This window comes from Pleurodeles waltl, chromosome 4_1, assembly GCF_031143425.1.
Source record: "Pleurodeles waltl isolate 20211129_DDA chromosome 4_1, aPleWal1.hap1.20221129, whole genome shotgun sequence".
NCBI classification, from domain to species: Eukaryota; Metazoa; Chordata; class Amphibia; order Caudata; family Salamandridae; genus Pleurodeles; species Pleurodeles waltl.
The window spans coordinates 517313394-517336839 of NC_090442.1; the positions used below are offsets into that span (position 1 = coordinate 517313394).

At 42.0% G+C, this 23446-nt stretch overlaps 1 protein-coding gene across 1 annotated transcript in view; it reads left to right on the plus strand.

Moving 5' to 3' along the window:
* The window catches only part of ADAMTS20 (ADAM metallopeptidase with thrombospondin type 1 motif 20), a 1292194-nt gene that overhangs the window by 508799 nt on the left and 759949 nt on the right, over positions 1–23446 (plus strand). Inside the window, exon 13 of the mRNA XM_069228834.1 lies at positions 22684–22788. Coding sequence (XP_069084935.1) covers positions 22684–22788 — 105 coding nt within the window. The remainder of the gene's footprint in view (positions 1–22683; positions 22789–23446) is intronic.

The window sequence follows — 23446 nt, forward strand, 5'->3', positions numbered from 1 at the left end:
TTCCGTAAGTCCATAGTAAATGGTGCTAAAATGGACCTACAGCATTAAAAAGTTAAATGTCACCTGTAGACGACAGCACATAGTGTGCCATCCACTAGAGTGACAAAGTAAACAAGCATTTGCAATGCAATAGGTCTTGCATTTGTTCGACTTAGAGCTATTAATGTTGTAAAGTCCTAACCAGACTTTTCTTGCCACATAAATTGAAAATGAAAAGTAATACAGTTTTACATAAGTGAGCCGATTCAAAGCGCCACTCCATGAGTGTGAAGGAGCACATAAAAGGAAACAGAGGTTTACTCACAGTTAAACGTATTGGCAGCTATGCAATTATCCATGTAACATGGGCGATATCATGCAAAGCGCTCAACTACTGCCCAGCGAGATCGATCTGTGTAGGAAATAAAAAGAAAAAGTAGTCCAAAAGCCATATGGGAAACACCTAGCCTCGTATGTTTTCAGTAGTTGGCCGGTACTCTCGAGGAGGGCTAAACACCGCAAAAGGCATGAGGTATGCATGCTTTTTACAAATGAAATCAAGTGAATTTTAAAAGGCAAGCCCACAAACCAATGAAACTGATGGGTGTGTGGAGGCCATGGTTAAAAGCCCACAGAGAGATTACAAAAAGCTAGAGCGCTTGCACACTCGACCCTAAAATGTAGCTACACAATATGGAGAAGATTTGATATGGGTTACCTTGCCAGAAGCCTTTTAGTGTAGGTAACACAATTAACAACAGGGCCTACAAAGATTATGTTGTACTACTTGGAAAATCCAAACAATCTATCTGTTAATAGTGATGATTTTCTTGTACAACAACAATAGAATAAGATGTACAACTTTTACATACTTCTTGAGAATCGATTTACAAAAGGCTGTGAACTGCATGATCACAAAGAATAGAAAGACAACAAATGAGGGAACTACGTTGTTGTAGTGAAGTACAAAAGTACTTAAAGGCACTGCCTGCTATAAAATATTAGTCAGTTCAGCCAATAAATATGGATTTCTAGGGTATAAGTAATGCACCATCGCACTGGAACATTCGTTAACATTACTGTATGTGCATTGCAGTTAAAATACATTTTGAAAGATATGCTTGTATGTGCTTTTAGTAATTTGCTTTACTTAAATAAATACATAATGCATCAGATGTCTATTTCTGCAAAAGTTAATTTTGTTTTTGGTTAACATAGTCTTTCCAATCGAAGGATCAATAGCACATTATTGTAGGCCCATGTTTAGGCCTGGTCCTATAGACTTAGAATGAGCCTATGAAAATGAAATCACTCAATCAGTGCACCCCTTCACACACTAGAGTTTATAGTTATGTGTGCCACAATGCCATATAGACTACAGGAAATATTGTAGTGCTCCACATCGTTCGTTAGCACCTTGTATGGAATGCTCTAAAGCAATCGTAATTGTAATTCAATGTGCATAGCGCTTACTACCAACGACGAGGCACTGAAGTAGTTTATGTCGGGCAGCATGCTGCTCCAGGACTCAAGGTCAGTAATTTGTCCATTGTAAAGGCTCGCATTAGACAATGGTTTACATAATGCTAAATTCAGTGACAGGGCTAAGAAAGGGCGCCGTGCCTTGTCTAGCTAGCAGTCTAGAGTGAGAATAGGGCATACCTAATAATTGGCAGCATGTTGTAGGGCATGGACAAAAGTTAATTGCCCTTTGCCTTCATTATGGGTCCTCACCGTCTACTTAGGTTCACAATGGCGGAATGCACAATTAACAGTGATTAATGCTGCAATCAGAAAGTAGTAACGCCTAGTTGAATTATAACTCATTACAAGGACATTAAGTCCACACTGACAAATCAGTTTTCAAACAGAACGATATTAATGGCAAACTCTGACAGGACAGGTTCATCATTTACATTCATACGGATACACAAATTAATTAAGAAAAAAAAGGTTGTCTTGATTTTTTGCATATGAGCTTTAGCCCGATCTGTCGTGTTTAATTTCTTTTCAGTATTATATACCTTCGTAGTTTTCATGGTGAATCTGACATTTTTGTTGCTTCTGCTGTTATTCCATGTTTTGAGCTGTCCTGTTTGTGCTAGCATAGTTATTTTCGTCACTGATGTCTGCTTACTGTTGCTGCTGCTGAACTAAATTTCAATGCTGCTATTCTTGTATTTGGCTCTTTGCCTCCTGTTAGGTTTTTTCACTTTTGTGTTGGTTGTTTACCGCTAGCTTGAAGAAAGTCACTGTCCAACACAGCAGACAGCTTAGTATTGAAAGGCTGTCAATCTCCATTTTGCCCTTCCTCTCTGCTGCATCTCTCGGTCTCTGAATCAGCACAGCTTGTGCTTACAGCAATGAACAATTGCATATGCGTGTGCAAATTCAGCAAATCACTGTTTTCTGTCAATCTGTCACAGCATGTGTTTAGAAAAAAAGAAAAGTAAAATGGTTTTACATAAGCGAGCCGACACTCGCAATGAGCAATAAGCAGACACACAAAAGGAAACAGAAGTTAGGTCGCAATGAAACGTATCGGGAAAAGAGCAATTATCCATGTAGCTGGAAAAAATACAGTTATCCATGTAACAGGGTCAATATCATGCAAAGCTCTTGACTACTGCCGAGCAAGATTGCGCTGCCTATGAAATAAAAAGACAAAGTAGTCCAGAAACCATACGGAAAATATGAAGCCTCGTATGTTTTCAGTAGTTTACCGGTGCTGTCGAGGAACGCTAAACACTGGAAAAGGCATGACATATGCATGCCTTCCACTAATGAAATCAAGCGAGTTCTAAAAGGCAAGCCCACAAACCAACCAGACTTATGGGCATGATGTGGGTGCGGTTAAAAGCTCACAGAGAGATTACAATAGAGGACAGAGTGCTTGCGTGCACTCGACCCCTAAAAATGGCTCCCGCCTTACCACTGTAGCTTGACCCCTGTAGTTTAAAACCTGCAACCCGACCTGTCAAAAATCACGCTTTTTGGCAGGAAAGAACACCTTCCTTTTAAGTATTAATTAGTCACATTTATGAAGACCTTTGCAGCCCATAAGGCAAGGTGCATGGTATTAAAAGTAGGACATGTGGAACTGTATAGTTAAAATGTGCTTACATGGATTGGCACCCAAAAGCTATTTTCACTGCAGCATGCCTGGCAGACCCCTAGGCGATTAATGTGAAGTAAGATTAAATATTAATTATTCCATCTCTGGATTGAGGCCAGCTAGAGATGTGATTAAATAACTCTTTTTATTTATTTGTAAAAGTCAATATTAAAGGTGAAGTCAGAATTTTAATATATTGAGGAACAGTAACTTTTAGAAAATTACTTTTTCCCTGCTTGAAGCTCCTGGAAGCTAATTTACATTAGCTCTCCAGCAGTAGCCCAGTGAGTGCATAGCCCTGATGAGGTGTGAAGACTGCTCCTAGAGCAGAGATAATGGTTTGGGTGTGCTGAGACATTTTTCTTCCTCTGGCAGGAAGATCACCTCTTGGTAGGCACACAGGCTCCGCAGAATGGGAGAAGAGTTTTTCTGCCTAGGCCCACCTATTAATAGAATGCTGTGCATTAGCAGATCATCAATGAAGTTACATTGAGTAGATACCAAATGATCAAGTCGGTCATAGTCATGGAATAGGTTGGTCAATGTTTGATAACACCAAAGGTTCAGAAAATTAAAAAAAAGGAACAGTAATGATAAGTAGTCTCTTTAGAAACATATGTGTAAAAGGAGTACTGAGAAACTTGATTCACTTAAAAAGATCCTTCCCTGTCACAAGCAAATGTTAGGTGACATCCTGAAAGTCCCCAGCATTTTTCCTTTCCAGTCAGGAAGCCACCAAACCCAGTTGTGGGAAAGCTGTCCCCAGAACTGGTTTATAGCGACCATGGATGCAGACACTGCTATTTTCCCTGGCCACACCTCTTGGTAGACACACAGGCTCTGCACAGGGGGAAAAGGGTTTCTCTGTCTTGAATATTGAGAGCAAGGGGCCCTGTGAGATTGTTTGAAGCAGGGCAAATAGGAACCGTCACAAAAGTGGGTAGGGTTACCACTTGGAAGTTTTATCCCATTGCCTAGGGAGGAGAGAGGAGTCACCCCAGCCACTATCTGGTGCCAGATATAAATTTGACACTCTAAAGCAATTTCTTCAGAACACTTTCTGGACCTGGAAGCACAGAAGAGGACTGAACCTGCTATCTTTGTCCTTAGAGTAGCCCTGAAGGACTGGATCTACTCCCTCATGTATTCAGGACAAAGAAGTGGACTCCATGGGCCAATTGGCTGACCTTCTCTCATGACTACTGGGTTATAAAAAGGTGCAAGAGGCCTGTTTCCCAAATTGCTGCGATGGCCAGTACCAATTATATCTGACCTGGACCTTGCAGGTGGCTTCTGCTATAGTGAATCTAGGCCCCCAAGTGCTGTTCGTCAGTTACTGGAATCCTTGACTGGGTGTCTGAAAACCTGGGACTTAAAAATGCTTTGGACTTCCAGACCTTTGGTGACTTGGGACAAGCCATCCCAGCCAATGCAAACTTGTCGGGCTAAAAAAACAAGTTCTTTCCACTCTGAGCTTCTCTGCTCCAGCAAATCTGATTTAGCCAATCCTCAACAAGAAGGTTTCAGCCTCTTGAACTTGACATCGGATGCAACCCCAGTTGTATCTTGTGAAGGATTCCAAGTGCAAAAAACCAAGACTGAGAGCCTGATTTAGAACTAGGCAGACAAGTCACTCCATCACAACAGTGATGGATATCCTATCATCCAAAATCTAAATCCCTTTGTGTCCTGTGTGATTTAAATTTCAGCGGACTTGATATCCGTCACTGTTAAGATGGAGTACCCTGTCTCCTGAGTTCTAAATCAGGCCATAAGTGTGGTTGAAGGCACCAAAAGTATTTAACTTGAAGATGACTTCCACTGGTGTGAAATTGACTTTTGCAGGTCAAAGCTTTTCCTTTCACTGTTAGTGGCTTCACCAAGGCTTTGTCAAACACTTATCTGATTTTGTGAGGACTTCCATAGATACATCATGCTGCCTTGCCCCAGTGAAGGATTTTGACTTCCAGGATAAAGACTAAGGCCCTCATTACAAACTCTGGGATTTAGTGCTGGCAGTCGGAACATCGACCGCCAGCACGTTGAGGATCCCGCCGGCCCAATAAAGAACATTCTGCTGGGCCGGCGGCCGCCAGCCAGGCCAGCGGAATGCTGGGCCTGTACATTGCCGACGGCTCCACATGGAACCGTCGTCAGTGTAGCAGTGCGGTGGGTGCAGCAGCACCCGTCACGCATATCACTGCCCGTAAATTGGGAAGTGACATGCGCGATGGGGCTCAGCCCCATGTCAAGTGCATGGGAAGTGTAGGGGCCCCCAGGGGGGCCCCGGGGCACCCATTCAGCCAGCCTTTCCCTGACAGGGGGAACCGCTAGAGAAATGCTGGGGGAACACAGGTTCTTTATCAGGCTACCCTGTCGGATAAGGAACTCCACCATAGTCAGGCTGTCTGGCAGCGGTTACCTGGCGCTCGCGGAGTTCCACCTGTGGCGGTCCCCCTGTGTTCATAGCGGTCCGGACCACCATGTTCATAATGAGTGCCTAAGTGCCAATGTAAAATCTCCAACTGGGTCAAACCTGGTTGGTGTACCTATGTTCCAATGCAGTCGGCTTCAAATTGTATCTCTGTCCTGATCTATCATGACTACTGACTTTTTTCCTAAATCTTAAAAAGAATCATGTTCCCTTATTTGGTTTCTGTTGCTTTGGTGTAATGTATTTAAATAATTTTTACTCTACTTTTTATTGTTTTATGATGTTGATGTTTTATTTGTTTTGTTATTTCTATGTTCTTTTCACTTTTTAAAGTTAAGACTGTCTGCTCTGTGCAATAGCTACAAGGGGTTAAGCTTAGGTTGAAATTGCTGAAATCTTTGACTAAACCTAACAAGATAGTGACTTTATTACTTGTGGTGGACCACCATTCACCTCAACTCCCAACTAATAATTCACTTTCTCAACAGAGGGTATGGACTTATTGGATGTTATTTTTGCAAAATAATATCTAAAGTAGATAGCTATATGTTTTAAAAACACTACATTCTACATCGTCTGTGACCTCAAATATAAGGGGACAGAAATCAACACTAACTAAAGAGAATCTGATAAATGGTTGGTTCTAACACCAAACATAGTAGCCCTCTATGTAGGTCCCACAAGCATAGAATACATTTGAATCCCAAATGTTAATTGCAGTGTCTCTATCCAATTTCTTTTCTGTATTGAATCTAACAAGATTAGTTCACTATATTCTGTTACATTCCAACAGTCAATCAACATGTTTTGTTAAAAATGACCTTATCAAGACTGCAAATATGACATGAAGATTCTTATGTATAGAGGGTGTCATAAATGCATTGCATCCCTTGTCCTTGTATCACTATCATTAAGAAAAAAGATATGTGATCGAGAATAAAACATAAAGGAGAATCAAAAACAACAGTGTTAAGACCACTTGCAAGGAATGGGTATATTATATCCACATTATTTGATGTCAAAATCATGACAAGAGTTAGGATCATGTCATGTGAAAGCATATGGTAGATATCTATTGAAAGGCTGACAGCGAATTTTGTCATAAATACAAATGGGAGTCCTTTTGAGTAATGGCAGGAAAGTTACTTTCCACATTTGTACTCTGAGAAAGTAATTTCTGGGGTTTAAACATCCTGGTACAAGGAAGAATGTGATCCACAAGTAAGGTGCTAGGAAGAATGAAAGTGAGAATAAATATATTGATAGTACAAAAAAAGTGTCACACTTGAACTAGGTTAATGTATGAGTAAATGATAGGCACCTATTAATCGGATGCTGTGCATCCTCAGATTATAAATGAAGTTACATCGTGTATATAGCAAATTATCAAGTTAGTCATAGTCATGGAATAGGTTGGTCAATGTTTGATAACACCAATGGTTCTGAGAATTAAAAAAGCCAGTAATGATAAATGGTCTCTTTAGGAAAGTATGTGTAAAAGGAGTACTGGGTCAGTGATGGCTATTGGAATTTGAAAGTGGTGGGGCATAAGACCAGTTAACAAATATATGCATGTAAGCTTAGCGAGCAAGCCCAAAGTTTTGTAAGTGGTATGGGGGGGTTCTCCCCATGAAAACAACATATAAAATAGTGTATATATGGCATTTTTGAGGGTTTGAAGTTTAATGGGAATGAAGTCAAAAGAAAAAGGGGAAGGGGGTACAGACTTTTCTTCCTGTAAAGTAGCTGTGAGTGTCAGCACTCAAGCATGGCTGTCTTGAGCCTGCTCTTCACCACAGATCCTTTGAGGGTCCAGCACCTCTCTGCAGCTCCTGTGTGTCCAGCACTTCCTGACGCTCCTGTACCCTTCTGCAGTGCTGAGCCGTTCTAGTGCCCCTCTGCAGTCCCTGTACCGATCTTTGCCCGCTACAGCTCTTGTACCCCGCTGCAGATCTTCGTGGGTCCAGTAGACACCAAGAGTTATTGTACACCTCTAAAGTCCATCTGCATGTTCACCAGCCCCCTAAAGCTCCTGCATGCCTCTACAGCCCATGTACGGTATAGCTCCTGCACAGTGTAAGTGCCCCTCCCCCACAGCTCCCCTAAGGTTCTGTATTCCTCTGCAACTCCTGACCCATTCAACGCCCTTTGACCCATATCTCAGCTCCAGCACTCTTCTAAAGTCCCTTTACCTCTTTACAGGCCCTGTACCTTTCAACACCTCCTGTAACCCTCCTCATGTCCTCTATGGTTCTACCATATCTTGTGCCACCCACCACAGCCCTTCTACCACACAACAGCTTCAGTAGACCTCTGCACATCATGTGCTTTTGACAGCACAGTTATGTTTTTGCATCCCCTGCCTTTCCACAGCTCCTTTGGCCCTAGATATTTACTTCTTCATCTCTTAATGATCCCTCTACACAGCTCCTGTGTCCTGCGTTCCTCGTACACTTTACGCCACCAGTTTACCATGTACACCTCCTCTCCTTCCCTGCACCAACCCTTTCCCCCATTCTGGGGGTCTGTTGATTTGCTGTCAGTTTTATAATGGAGCAAACTCAACCTGCAGGTATTGGAGTGCTTTATATGAACACCAATTACAGTGCACAAGGTCATCATTTGGGCAGGGGAGATTGAAATCCTGTGGTTCTGCCCAGCGCTGGTTCTGCTGTTCTGGATGAAGCACTTAACACATTTCTCCCTATGTGGGCTTGTCGTGAAAGAGATCATGTGTCATGAAAAAGGTAAATAGGTTTCACACAGGTGACCAAAACTGAGGATGGAGTTCAGTGCTTCAGATCTCCCTGTGCTGGAAAAAAGGTGTAATTTAGCTTGTGTCTGATGTCAAGCATTCTTATGTCCTTGGACAAGGTTTGTGCTATATAAAACTTCAAAAATATAAATGTAGATTCTACTTGTCACCAGTGCTGCAACCTCATCCTCCAAGAATTAAGGACAGAGAATTAACCTTTGATGTCAGAAGGCGATAACCACCAACGTAGTTGCTGAATTCCATAGTGAAAAACAGGGAAATCTGGGAACAATCCCAGCTTCCCTGTTTGAACAAATTGTGTGATCTTAGGCATTATCAAATATATGAGTTCAGGATGTGTGCTGTGCAAAAAAAGCTCTTGTAATTGGTTTAATAGCCTAAACTGTTGCTTCATCTATAATAAGAATCTAGGCCACATATAAAGTTGTCAGAAATTGGGTCTTTAGTTGGCGGAGGTATGCAGCCTGTCCAAGTAGGGGCCACAATCCTAATCAGGGTAAGTCAATTACACAACATAAATTAGCCTCTGCTCACCCTCTGGTATCTTGGTGCAGAGCAAGCAGGCATAGCTTAGAAGGCAATGTGTGAAGTACTTGTGCAATACACTGATAGTAAATGCACCCCAAAAATTATCCACACAGGTTTATTTAAAGAATAGAGATACTTTATCTGAATGAATCATGACAAGTACCTTAAAACACCCAATATGTATTTACCTTTGAAGAGTATGAAATAAGCACACTTTATGGGGGATAGTTTTAGAGCATTTATGGTAGTTCAGGGAAGTTTGTGTGTCCTTCTGTGATGAGCGCAGCAAAGACACGTTGGGCTTGTTAGAGACTGACCAGAGGGTTGGATAGACGTTAGGGTGGTGATTGCATCCCAATGTGTAGGGAGCCCAGCGGAAGCCCTCATGCTGTTTAGGTCTGCAGCTTTTAGGCAAGGCACCACCATGACTGCTGGTTGGAAGCAGGAGGTATCATGACGGCAGGAACTGTGACAGAGAGCAAGGAGACGGCTGAGCTGGGGAAGGCAAGTGCAGGGAGAGTCTTGGTTACCAGGTCAGTGTGGGCAGCAACCGGAAGAGGAGGTGCAGCGGAGTCTGTGTGAGGTGGCCGGCCACTGCAGTGGGACCTTGTCGAAGTTCGGGTCCAGGCAGTGCAGCAAGCAGAAAGGAAAGTCGCTCTGAGGTTTCTGCTCAGCGGCGACATCTGTGATGAGGCCCCTTGTAGGTTGATGAACAACGGCGATGGCGGCGATGAGGCCGCTTGTAGATTGATGCACAGTGGCGACAACTGCAATGAGATTGCTTGTAGGTTAATGCACAGCAGCTATGGCTGCAATGAGGGCACTTGTAGGTTGATGCACAGTTGTGATGATTACAATGAGGCCGCTTGTGGAGTGTTTGATGTCCCCGGAGACCCTCAGTAGAACTAGGGACAAGCCAGCAAGCACTTGCAGACACTCTAGAAGGGATGAATAGTCCTTGGGGTGCAGGACAGAGATCAACAGGCAAAAGGGCAGCACAACAGGGCAGAGCAGCCGTCCCTGAGAACAGTCACTTCTTGCAGAGTGGCAATACTGGCACACAGCAGTCTTTACTCCAGCAGAGTTTTCTTGAGTCCAGAGCTGTACTGTCTTGAGTGGGTCAGGAACCAGTGCTTATACAAGAAAGTGTATTTATGTGGGTGATGACTACAAAGAATTCTTATGAAGTCCACAGGTCCCCCTTTCAGGTCATCCCTAGCTCCAGATTATCAGTGGGAGGTAATCAGCCCCTTTGTGAGATCTCAGGCCGGGAGCCCTTTCCAACCTCCTCCCTAGGAAGACCTGTCAGTATGCAGATGATTGCAGATGCAGCTGAGTGTCCTGTGGTTTGGGTGTCTGAAGGGAACGCACAAGTTAGCTGTCATGTAGCCCAAGCCAGATGTGTATTGGAGATAGGCTGTAGGCACACAGGTCAGTGAGTGCAGAGAAATGCCCACTTTCTAAAAGAGGCATTTCTAAAATAATAGTGATAAATCCAACTTTACCACTAAAGAGGATTCATCATTACCATTCCAATGGTACTAAACATGATGTAGCTACTCCTCTCAGATCAGAAATTACAGCCTAAGAGCATGATAAGGAATTCCCAATGCTGGTCTATGAAAGGGCCAGACCTCCCAGTAATAAAACATCACTTTGGGAGTTTTTAATTACCAGGAAATGGAAACGTAAGAGTATATGTACAGCCTTCTACTTACATGGTACCCTGCCCTATGGGCTACATAGGGTCTAATTTAGAGGTGGCTTTTATGTATGAAAAGGAGAGTTTAAGGCTAGGCAAGAGGCTTTAAATGTTAGGCCGGGATGTCAGTGAGATTGCACGTAAAAGCTCTCCAGTAGCAGGCCTGAGGCATGTTTACAGGTCTATTTAAGTGGGTGGCACAATCAGTGCTGCATGCCCACTAGTAACAATCAATTTATATGCCCTGGGTTTATGATATACCACTTAACAAGGGCCTTACATGTAAAATAAATATGCCAATTGTGGGTACACCAAGGTTACCATGTTTAGAGGAGAAGCACATGAAGCATGTGCACTTTACCAGTGGGTCAGCAGTGGTAAAGTGCTCAGAGTCCTAAGGCCAACCCAATGAGGGTCGGAAAAATAGGAGGAGAAAGGCAAACGGTTTGGGGATAACCGTGCAGAAACGACCATTTCCAACAAAAGTACACATGACAACTGACCTGCCTTCTAGTAGACTAATAACACAACTATAAGGGCAAAGGCAAACATGTTTCTATGTCCATCTTTTAATAGATACTTTTTGTTAGAAAATGAGGTCTCTAGTTGGCAGGGGTATGCACCCTATTCAAGTAGGGATCACAATCCTAGTCAAGGTAAGTCAGACAAACACTCCAAATTAACCTGTGGTCACCCTCTGGAAGCGCAGCACAGACCTTAACTTAGGAGGCAGTGTGTAAAGTATGTGTGCAACGCTTACCTTACAGGAACACAGTGAGAACACTGCAAAATGACTCCACACTAGTGTAAGAAAATAAAGTATCTTTATCTGGAGGAAATAGAATCAAAATTACAAAAATCCAATCAATAGTTTTCAAATGATACTTAATTTAAGCAGGTATGCAATCAAAGTGCTTTAAAACACATGCACTTCTTTTAGGGTTATCATGGTAGTTCTAGTCCAGGTACATCAGTATTGTCATGGTATCATGGACGGGGACAGTCCCAGTAGGGAAATAGCAAGAAAGGCAAACAGTGTTTCAATGGCCTATTAAATAGAAACCACAGCACTTAGAGTAAGTCCACAATATTCACAATTCTTTTATTAGCATCTGTTCTTCACTTACATACAGAGACAACCAACACGTGGTTTGTCCCCTTTGGGACTTTTTCAGGGCAAGCTAAAGTAAGCCACAATATACTCTGTATTTGCACACTATCAGGTGCATAATGGATGCTAATAAAAGAATTGAACTCAACTAACTGTCCAAGAACTCTCATTTGAGAATACTTTTGACATTATTGTGGACTTACTCTGAGTGCTGTGGTTTCTATTTTATATGTAAATCACAGTGTAACTGGCTAAGTCACAGTGCTATGCACTTCAGTAGTAGGGCAAAATATTTCATCCAGCACCACCTATATTTTAAAATTGTATCTCATGTACACCTACCTGCTGGTTCATTTCTGGAAACTTCAAGGAAGTGCATTCAGTAGAAAACTACTACTGCCCTGTTTTTAAAAAAGGTGTTTCAAAAGCCTTCCCAGCAGCCTATGACATGCTGAATGTCACCTAGAACCACACAATCCCAAAATACCTGAGCTCCCAATGAAGCAGCATGAGTGTTGTTCTCCTGGGGCAAGGCAGCCCTCCTACTGCGGCCTCACAGTCTGGCAGACTGAAGACAGGCACGGCGGTCTGAGCGAGACTCAGAGTCCCTATGCAGCGATCTCACTCCCTGCTGGCCCTGCTCTCCTGAGCGAGACTCTGTCCGACACTTCATCCTGAAGGGAATCCCTGGTTACTACAGCAACACCTGAGGTCCACACATAGGTTTTCCTCGGTTGTGGCTTCGGCTCACCCACAGATCGGGCAATTATAATTGGTGCAGAGCATGGCTCATTTTAGTTTGTACTTGAGGGTCAAACAGCAGAAGCTGGATGCTTTGTAAAACATAGTACTTGATTTTGGTGAAAACAAAGTGCTTAATGGCCCTAAGACTTTGACAACACTGGGCAAGCCAACAGGCCCTTAGAGTTCTTAAGTAGCACAAATGTAGAGGGCAGTTCCAATCCTCCCTCACTACCAGAGGTAGCAGGCAGAAGGCCAACAGAGCAGATCAATTTGCAGAGCAGAAGTCTCTCCTGGTAGCACAGCAATCAGCAGACAGTAGGCCAACACAGCAAATCAAATAGAGCAGTAGTCCATCCTGGCAGCAAAGCTTCTCTTCTTGGCAGAGTCTCCTCAAGTCCCAACTGTGAATAGATTTGGTGGAGTTTGGGGTTCAGTTCTTATACCAAAATGAGTCTTTGAAATGGAGGAGACTTCAAAAGAGGCCTTTGAAGATTTCAAGATCCCCTCCGTCCCTGGCTCATGAGTCTCTACAGGGGGTTATGCAGCTCTTTGTGTGAGGAATCGGAAAGCCCTATTCAGGTGTAGGTGTCAACTCCCCCCCATGTAGTTCCAGGAAGACCCATCAGCCAGGGAATGGGCCATCAGGATGCAAATATCCGACCCAAGCTCCCTTTGTGTGTGATTGTCCAGAGGGAATGCACAAAGCCTAGCTGTGATTTACCCCAGATGTGTTTTCAGAGACAAGCACAGGATAGCTAAATTAAGAGGATGCCAACTATCTAAAAGTGGCATTTTCAGACTTACAATTTAAAATCCAACTTCACCATCAGTTGTCATTTTAAATTGTGGGTTCAGAGACATTAAACTTCATAGTTGTAGGTAAGTGCCCCTTTTGGCATGGTTACCTGCCCAACCGTTTTGCCTGATATTGATGCTAACTTGACTGAGTGTGCGCTGGGATCCTGCTAAACAGGCCCCAGCACCAGTGTTCTTTCCCTAAAACTGTACCATTGCTTCCACAATTGGCACACCCTGTCACACAGCTAAGTCCCTTGGAAAAGGTACCAGTGGTACCAAGAGCTCTGTGACCAGGGAGGGTCCCTTAGGGCTGCAGCATGTATTGTGCGACCCTAGGGGACCCCTCACCAAGCATATGTACACTGCCAATGCAGATTGTGTGGGCTGGTGGGGAGAAAAAGATAAAGTCGACATGGCATCCCTCACAGGGTGCCATGCCCACCAGCCACTGCCTGGTGGCACAGGTAGGTCACACCTATAGCAGGCCTTACCGCCCTAAGGCAGGGTGCACTATACCACAGGTGAGGTTATAGCTACATTCTCCTACAGTGTCTAAGTCCCTTCTAAGACATTGTAAGTGCAGTGTGGCCATATTACGTATATGAGCTGGGAGTTTGTCATTACAAACTCCACAGCTCCATGATGGCTTCATTGAAGGCTGGTAAGTTTGGTATCAAACTTCCCAGAACAATAAACCTACACTGATGCCAGTATTGGATTTATTTTACAAAGCACCCAGAGGGCAACTTAGAGATGCCCCCTGTATTTTAACCAACTCTTTAGTGCAAGGCTTACCCGTCTGTGTCAGCCTGCCAATAAAAGACAAGTTTATGACCCCATGGGGTGAGAGCCTTTGTGCCCTCTGGAGTCAGAAACAAAGACTGCCCTGGGTGGAGGTGCTTCACACCTCCCTCCTGCAGGAAGTGCAACACTTGGAGGTGAGCCTCAAAGGCTCATGCCTCCTGTTACAGTGCCCCAGGGCACTCCAGCTAGTAGAGATGTCCACCACCGGACAAAGCCCCACTTTTGGCGGCAAGTCCAGCAGGAAAATTAGGTAAAACAGGGAAGAGTGACCACTCCAGCTAGGACCACCCGTAAGGTGTCCAGAGCTGAAGTTACCTCCGCCCTGCAGAATCCTCCATCTTGGTTTGGAGGATAGGGACCAATACGGTTTGGAATGCGACCGCTCCCCAAAGGGAGTGGGCACAGGAAGGGTGTAGCTACCCTCAGGGAATGTAGTCATTGGTGCCTGACCCCTGTAACGCCCCTAAATCTAGTATTTAAGGGCTCCCCAGAACCTACCTCACTAGATTCCTGCCGACCTCAAGATAAGAAGAAAGAAGAAAGACTGCTAAACTGCCACCCAGCAGTGAAGATTCCAGACGACAACTGACTTGGCCCCAGCCCTACCGGCTTCAAGGACTCTGCTACAAAAAGGTGACACATCCTGCAGGACCAGCAACCTCTCCAAAGCCCCAGAAGACTGCCTGCCCACCAGAGGACCAAGAACACCCAAGGACAGCAGCCCTGTCCAGAAAAAACACCACAAGGGACTCCTGATCTGCCCGGATCAGTGAGTCCTGCTCACTTTGTACCCAATGCCCATGACCCGAGTCCAGGTGGCCCACTAGTCCAGAGCAGGTCCCTAGGTAAATCCGACCTTGTGTCCATCCTGGGTTGACCCCTCCTGGCCAACTCAACGACGCCTGCAGCCTAAGTACAGGGGCCCCCGACTGCAAGTGAACCAGCCAAACATTCCTGACGCCTAAAGGTACCCTTGCAACCGCACCCCTCAGGCCTTGGGGAATACGACTGACAGTCCAGAAACGTTCAGCAGGTGGCCCTCCTCCTTCTCCAGCCTGTGGTTTTCCAGAACCGACCCCCTGGGCCCAGCCTGCAGCATCTTTGTGACACCCGATCCCTTCCTTTCAAAGAACATTGAGAACCCAATGATGTGTTTGCACCCTTCACCTGGCTGCCCAAGTGCCACTGAGGGTGTGTGTTTGGTGCTGACCTGTGGCCCCCTGGTGTTCACCTAAACCCCCCAGGTCTGCCCTCCAAAGTCTTGGGTACTTAACTGCCAGCAGTTCCTTTTCCAGGTGCCCCTAGTCTCCATAGGATCCCATTCTAAATCTAGCACCAACTTTGCCCTCTGCACCCAACCGACCTGTGTTGCTGATGGTATAGGTTTGGGGTTTTCTTGAATTGTGACCAGTGGACATCCTAACTACCAGAGACTGGAACTGTAAGTTGTTTTGTGTGCTAATACTCCCCCCTATTATTCTATGGACTCCTATGGAAAATTCCAGTGTCAACTTTTGAAATAGGAAATTGCTACTTACTTGTACATTGGTTTACCTGCTAAAACCAAACAAAGTACCTTTGATACATATGCTTGATACCTACTTGCAACTGTACTCAACTGCAACAAAGTTCTTCTGGTTCTAGTAATAAAGTAAAAAAATATAGTGTTTCTATATAAACCCAATTGTCCTGGAGTTAGTCATTGAGTGTGTGTCTCATTTCTTGAATATGTGTGGACAACAAATGCTTTGCACTACCCTCTGGTAAGCCTAACTGCTCGACCATACTACCACAAAAGAGAACATTAGTATTATCTACTTTAGCCTCTATTAAGCCTCTGGGGATCCCATGGACTCTATGCACACCATATCTCATTTTTATATAGGATGTACACAGCCAGCTTCCTACAATATTACTATCTTTTCCCAACTGGAAGTTACACTTAAAGGATGTTTTGTGGTAATCCCACTGTTGTCCTATAGGATAGAAAGGCCTTGCAGTAGTGAAAAAAAAACAGTTTTCACCATCTGGACATGTTAAACTTAAAAGTACATGTCCAACTTTTTAAATACATTGCACCCTGCCCTTGGGGCTGACTAGGGCCTAGCTTAGGGGCTACCTATATGTAATAAAAAAATCAGGTTTGGGCCTGGCAAGTGGGTACACTTTTTTTGACTTTTCTGTTAATACATTGGCTCACCCACCTTTACCACATGTATCAAACAATCCCACCAAGCCAAGTTCCCACAAACTGGAAGGTCCCTACTTATTCAGCTGTGAAACTACATTCTTGCTCAAATTGAACATTTTAGTACTTTGAAATGCAGTCACAATGTGATGCATTATACTGGCTGGCGCAGAGTTGATTGTTGATAGCACAACCAATTAGAGTAGGCCGTTGTAAGGAAATGCCACAGATTACAAGATGAGGTTTATTTGCCCCAATAACACAAACACAAAGGAATGAGCCACCAGCTACCTCCTTGATTCTAACCTCCCGTCAAACACAATCGCATCTAATAATTCTCAGGCTGAATATTCAACAACTCTGACATACTGTCAGAAATAAACCGAGCCAAACACTATATAAAGGAACAATTAATATTTTCTATGACCATATCATAGCCACATGAGGTGAATTTTTTTTCAATGCGCTCCTGACAGGTCGTTATTTTAGGAACAGGATCAACTCACTTAGTGTCAGCTTCAGCCCGAGTTAAGCCAAGGTGTCCTACAAGCCAGGGCTACTTGTAAAATGTGATGCTGCTTTGCTTCATTAGTGGGTGGTCTCTTGAGACCCCCATGAACTACAGGTGAGGCCTGGTGCTAAGTCAGCCCATCTTAGCCTGCTTACATACTAAAATGTAAATAGTATTTGACACATGCACTCAAGTACATGTGTCTATCTCGACGGTGCCTGGCTACCTGACTCTCCTTTCAGTGAGGACAAGTCACAAGAGGCAACCAGGCACTGAGGTCAGCCCCCGGCAGCACAGGCTCTATTTATTAAGTGTTATGTGCATGGTAATTGAACTTAGCAATTACCATCCACATAACTGAATGGGCAGAGCCACGACATCCTCTGCAATAAACTGCATTTGTGACCAGTAAGTAGGTAGTGCATCCAATTTCTTGTATTGTAAACACAGACTTTTCCTTTGACATATTTTTGGGCTGCCATCTTGACATCCATTATAAGTGTGCCTGAAGTATTATGGCTAAGCACAGCTATAGCCCTTACTAAGACAAGACTTATATATATATATATATATATATATATATATATATATATATATATATATATATATATATATTTGTTGTGTCATAATACAGATAAATAAGGGGGGACCTATATATGTCACCCTCCATAACCATGATCCTAATAAAATATGTTGAGGAACAATCAGTCTGAGTAGTCTAAAAGTTCTTGAGTAAACAACTCATTAGAGGAAATCAGTTGTTTGTGGTAAGATAATTAACTGTCAATCTTTATGAAGATGTAGGTTTGCAATGCAAGGATACAATGTATACCTAAATGTTAGGAAGTTGACAAAATCAAAGAGATGAAAAGGTCAAAAATAGTGGGTGTAGCTTTATTTTTGCCAAAATATTTTACAATATCATGACCCGTAAAGAGGCGAAGAGAGTAGATGTAAAGCCCAGATTACCCCTACAATTAAATCTAGTAGTGCATCTGATATATCAAGTATCAATTTGTGTCAACATGCTCTTTTTTCAGAGGAGGTAAAAAAGGTTCTGCATTGGATACAAACACCTCCAACAAAAAACGTCTAGATAGAGGAATTTGAGAAGGGTTCAAAAGAAATCAGGAAGACAGAACAGAAGGTTTCAAAACGAAGTGAAGTCTGAACTGATCGGATAACCAACCTTAGATATACAAAATATGATCACAACTGCTAACACTAGTGACAATGAGTCCCAAAATTCAACATTTAATGTCACTGTTAACATTGTTTACCTATATGACAAAAGACTACTTGGTATGCAGATTAAAGTTTTTGCAAAGGTTTGGGCTTCTGTGTGAGTCAATCTCGTGACTTTTCTCAATGTTATAGTGACCTATTTAAGATAATCAGAAAATTGAAACTTAACAAATTCTTTAGCAAAAAAGAGACACCCCACACTACACCTATTACTGGGTTACAACCAAGAGGTTACACCATGCAAGATACTGAAGACATGCACAAATTGCTGTCCTCCATTGATGAGCACATCTAGACATCATTACTGATTTAAAGGCTGACAGTGTACTGACCAAGTTGCAAATTTTCCTCTAAACAGTCTGTGGCTAACAGTACTGATACGTTTTATGTAAAGGTACTCGATGAGTTACACAAACTAAAAGACAATCACAGTTTGAGACGAAATACTTGGTAACCTCAATAGTTCTGAAAGAAACAAAACCAGAGAACTAGCATTGGACGGTTGGCTTGCCATCAATGAGGCTGAAGGGAAGGAAGGGGGAGAGATATAATTATGTATTGAAAGGACTTCGAAGAAGAGTATGTCCAACTTGATAACTCTTGCTATGAGAAAGTCACCCACACCCCCTTTGGTAAAGATCATATTAACCTTAAAACCTAAGTGACTGAAAAGAAAGTACCCTGCTGAATCATCAGGAACATTCAGCCCTGTCTGTATTGCACCTCAAACCCCGTGCATATAGTTCTTACTAAAAATCCAAAACCCCTTCAATAACAAATTCACATGATAATGCGTCCTTTTATGTCAATTTATACACATTAGGACTCGTTTTAGGCCAATGAATCTTTTGACCCAGTGGTGAGGCACCGTAGGACGAGTTAACTGATCAGTATGTCAAGCAATATATCAATGATGTCACCAATATTTATCACCACAATACACTTTACTTTGGATAAAGACATTGATCAAACTGTCGACGCAACCATCACCTTTCAGCCATGAATAACCACACCTCTTGATAGAATTTTATGAATTTTATTCCTTATTGATTACAATCTACTAGCAGAAGTGTCAATCTCAGATCCAAGAAGCATAAGAGCATAGTCACAACATGGCAACTGTGATAAGATTTCATTAATGCAAGAATCACAAACATAAGAACATAACACGGTGTAAACATAGATCAGAATACAAAGAATATTACGTAAGTCTCAGTTCAGCATAGCGCAACGTCAGTCTTTGTCTATTTGTGTCAGTCAGAGTGATCACCTATCCTAACCACTAATTAGCATCAGCATGTTGGGCTTCATGCAAAATAATTTAGAACACCAATTTAGAAAACATCTAACTATGGCCTCTATTAAAAAATACAGCAGTTGGTACCTAGAAAGGAAAAGCAAACAGACAGATTACAATAGCATTGTCATAATTGCCCTCCAAGGATTAAGTCAGCACACAGGATCAGTCTTCATCTTCAGGACATCAGTCGAATCGCCATCAGTCTAACTTCGTCTAGAGGACAAGGGACACTTCCCTCATAAAGAGGAGAAGCATAAAAAGGGCTGTCTATGGGTGAGGATAATTTATTAAGTCTCAAAGTCACCAAACGGAATGACAAAGCTTCTGGATAAAATCGACAGCATTCCCTACCTAGTTCTTCACGTCCCTCTGTGACATGAGTTTTTATCCCTTTTCATAATACCTTCCCCCTAAATCCTATTGGATATCCACTATACCCCACTATCTTTAACCTATCAAATTATACATTAGGTAATCCCAATTGTCACCCCACGATAATTTATAACACTTTGATTGGTCTTCATAATTGACTTCTTCCTAGGTGGCACATCCGGGGTTACTTCACCGTTTTGGCACGTTTCTCGGGTCATGAGTTCCTTTTGTCCATGGTCTAATGTCCTTGTACATTCTTTCATTTACTTTTGTTTCAAAATATGTATAAAACTCATACTAAGGCAGCTAGCATGCGGATGGGAACAGGATGAAATTTGTTACATAAAACGAAGGAAAGGAACAATTGCAGGGTCATGGCCCATTACGAATTAGCACACTGAAAAACAGAAAATATGCTTTAATATGAGAGCTACACAGCTAAATCTTCAACTTTCGCTAACTTAAGGCCTACGAGATTTTTCTATACAATGTAATATCATAAATGTTAATATAAACCATAGCATGAACAGTTTTATTTATCATTGTTAGCTTCACGTATATAATTGTGACCACACACGTTATAGTCGAATTTTCAGATGCATATTTAAGCATTACTCTAATTATTATCGTTTTCTATGCAGCATTATTGATCATTGATATAAGCATTTCACGTTTAGCATATGTAATATTTAAACTACGCTCTCTCACACAGTAGTACAAAATGAACATGCATAAAATTCTCGGATGTTACACTCTGTCAAAGACTTCAAGTTAGAAATAGTACTTTACACAAGCTCCCCGCATGTAATACATCAGCTACAAACAATACCGCTTTGTGAGATAAGTAAACTCAAACAGTGAGGATGGATTTACTGGTCTAACTCAATCCTGCAAGCATAGAATGTGCATATGACCAATGTGTATTTTGCAAAACGTATTATGGTTAAACTTCAGAAAAGTTAAAATGGAATGTTTAAAGAAATCACAACTCAAAAACAACACACTTAAAAAAGTATAATGCTAGAAACACTAAAATCAAACCTAGGTTTCTACATTAATTTCTAACGGAAAATACATTACAAACACATGATATTAAATCCCATATTATATTCATCAACAATATTTTAAACATCATTATTGGTAAAAAATATAAACTTGCACTCAATGTTCCAAATTTCGTTATTTTTGTACTCAAGATATTTTGATCTCACTATTATGGTCAAATAATATTTTGTAGCTGGTATTCGGGAGCCATAGCCCTCTTTTGATAATATTTGCTACTCTTCTCTTTCAACTTTCTCTGTTCAATATGGTGACGATGGTTGACCTTTCCAGAGAACAGTTGTGTTCCGGCTCCCCTCTACAGACAGACCACCTTCTGATTCTACCTCAGACGGGACCCAGCTGCACTTACAAGGGCTCTAAAGTGACACTCACACAGACACTGTCTACAATACAAGATGCTCGAGATAGGGGCTCCGTCCTTCATTCCCTTTTTCAAATACTCAAGTTCTCATTGACCATTTCTGTCACGGGCTAATTCCCAGAACTGCTGGGTTTATAAGACTTGACTGTGACTGATCTGACCTCCTGGAATCTACATGAAGTAACTTCATTTCTGCTCTGTTGGTGTATAAACAGGAGTAAATTATCTCTGTTTTCTTATATATTGACCCAGTCCCCGTATGATTGCCTTCTTTTTGTACACTTAATCCCAGTTTGGTTATTGGTATGTCCTTAGCTCAGAATTACATTTTTGCTTGTACCCTGCTGTTTGAGCCCAATGATTTACTACCCCACAGTCGAAACTTGGTGTGTTTCTTTCTTGCCCTTACTGAAAAGAACTGCTCATTCTTTCTCTTATATTACAATTTTCTCTATTCGTCTTTCCATTGCTTAACTTGTGCTTTCACATGACATGGTACTCCTCTAATCCCCCAGGAGTGTATTCTTGGTGCTGGTTTCTGAATTTTCTTGTTGCGGACTAAAATAGTGCCAGTATAATATGTCTATTTCTCTCGCCAATAGTGTTAGAAGCAGACTTGTTTTGATCTTCTTTCTACTTTTATTTGCGCTCACACATCTTTTTATTGCCAGTGACTAATACGATGTATTGGGGCACTAATACATTTTTGACTTTATCTATTGTTCGCTTGTTATTTCTGCAGCCTTGCAAGAGTCAGTATTGATTGAACACGTGTCTCCTATCTATTGGAATGTAACAGAGTACATTCTGTTGAAATCAATTCAGAAGTAAAATGGGGAGTTGACTAGGGATGTGCGATAACCCACAGCTGATGATTCCTTTTTGAAAATACATGTTTTGTTCTCGCTATAAACTCAGAACAGGAGGCATGTATATTCATGGTGATGATAACACCTTGTGATAACGTCCTGTGTGTACCACATGGTGGATGCTCATTCTGTTTCAACTTTACATGTTATGGCAGGCCCTACTTACATATTTACTGTACAAAGAGGTCACTGGTTTTCTAAAAGCTGCTGAAAATCAAGATTACTGGAAATTATTAAATAGGGATGGGGGATCAGATATTCATGATGTTCAAATGCACCAAATTTTGACTACCATAAATAAGCCCATTTTACTATCCACAGAAACATATACGACTTACATAATTAATACCAAACAGACGTTTTCATGATGTTAATAACAGTTTACACCAAAATAGATGTATAATTTTCGCCCTTATGCTACGTAACTGAGGCACAAAGAACACAATCGTATTCCCTATTTGAGAAGTATTTTTAAAATGTTAATGCTATCTCAAAATGTTAATCAACAAAACAGAATGTATCTATGTATTTAAAAATGAAACACAAAATTAGCATTTGCCTAGTTTATTATATTGATATTGAAGGCTTATGATTCATGACAACTCGTTATTGGGTCCACTAGTTTTTTAGACAAGTCCCTGCATGATTGTCTTGGAATATTCTAGGTTTGACAAGCAATAATTTAAATCAGAGTTCTGAACGTCTTGCAGATCAGATAATGAATGAAAGCAAACTATGGCAGAGTATCATTTTAAAGTAAATTTTACGGACCTCTTTACAGAAACAATGCAAGCGACTGTGGTGTACAAGTGCAGAAGGAGTTGATAAGGGCTGTCGTACTCAACATATGCCTTTAGCAGATGGGACTGACTGTGGACATGGAATGGTAAGAGTTCGACATTGTTAAACTACCTAAGACTACATTTATAAATGTTCAGTAAGTTCTTCAAATTGTAGCTTGTAACCCATTCCAGTCCTCAGCTTTTCCTCCGTTTTCACATTAGATGGCTATAATTATTATAGTCAGGTATGTTTTGTTTTGAATACCTACGTGCTTATATGTGCAAACTTTGCAGATTTTCTAGGAAAGAGGAAGAGCATTTCAAACAAACATTTGTTTATGCAAATCTACCATTTTGGACTATGTTGTGATCAGGTATGTGGACAGCTAGTGGGTTTTCCAAAATATGTTGGCAACTATTTCACGCAGGCTGCACAGAGGTAGCGTTTTGCTGCTGAGGAAAAGTCCCGAAACTGCTTGCTAATGAGATGCAAGTCTGTGCGTGAGAAGCGCCCTCCATTCAGTGCATCAGGCCCATGTCTATTCAGTGGCTTGGCCCTCTGAAGACCGTATCAACAAGGGCGTAATTTAAGAACCTAACTTAAGACTTTAACATAGTGGACAACTAACAATCCATAACTGAAACATGTCTACACATTTATATGAACTTCACGTTAATAAGCATGTGACCTTGGATAAATTAAATCTTTGGATAGTGGACATCTGGAATCATACAGGCTGATTCCATGTGTTCCATAAATCC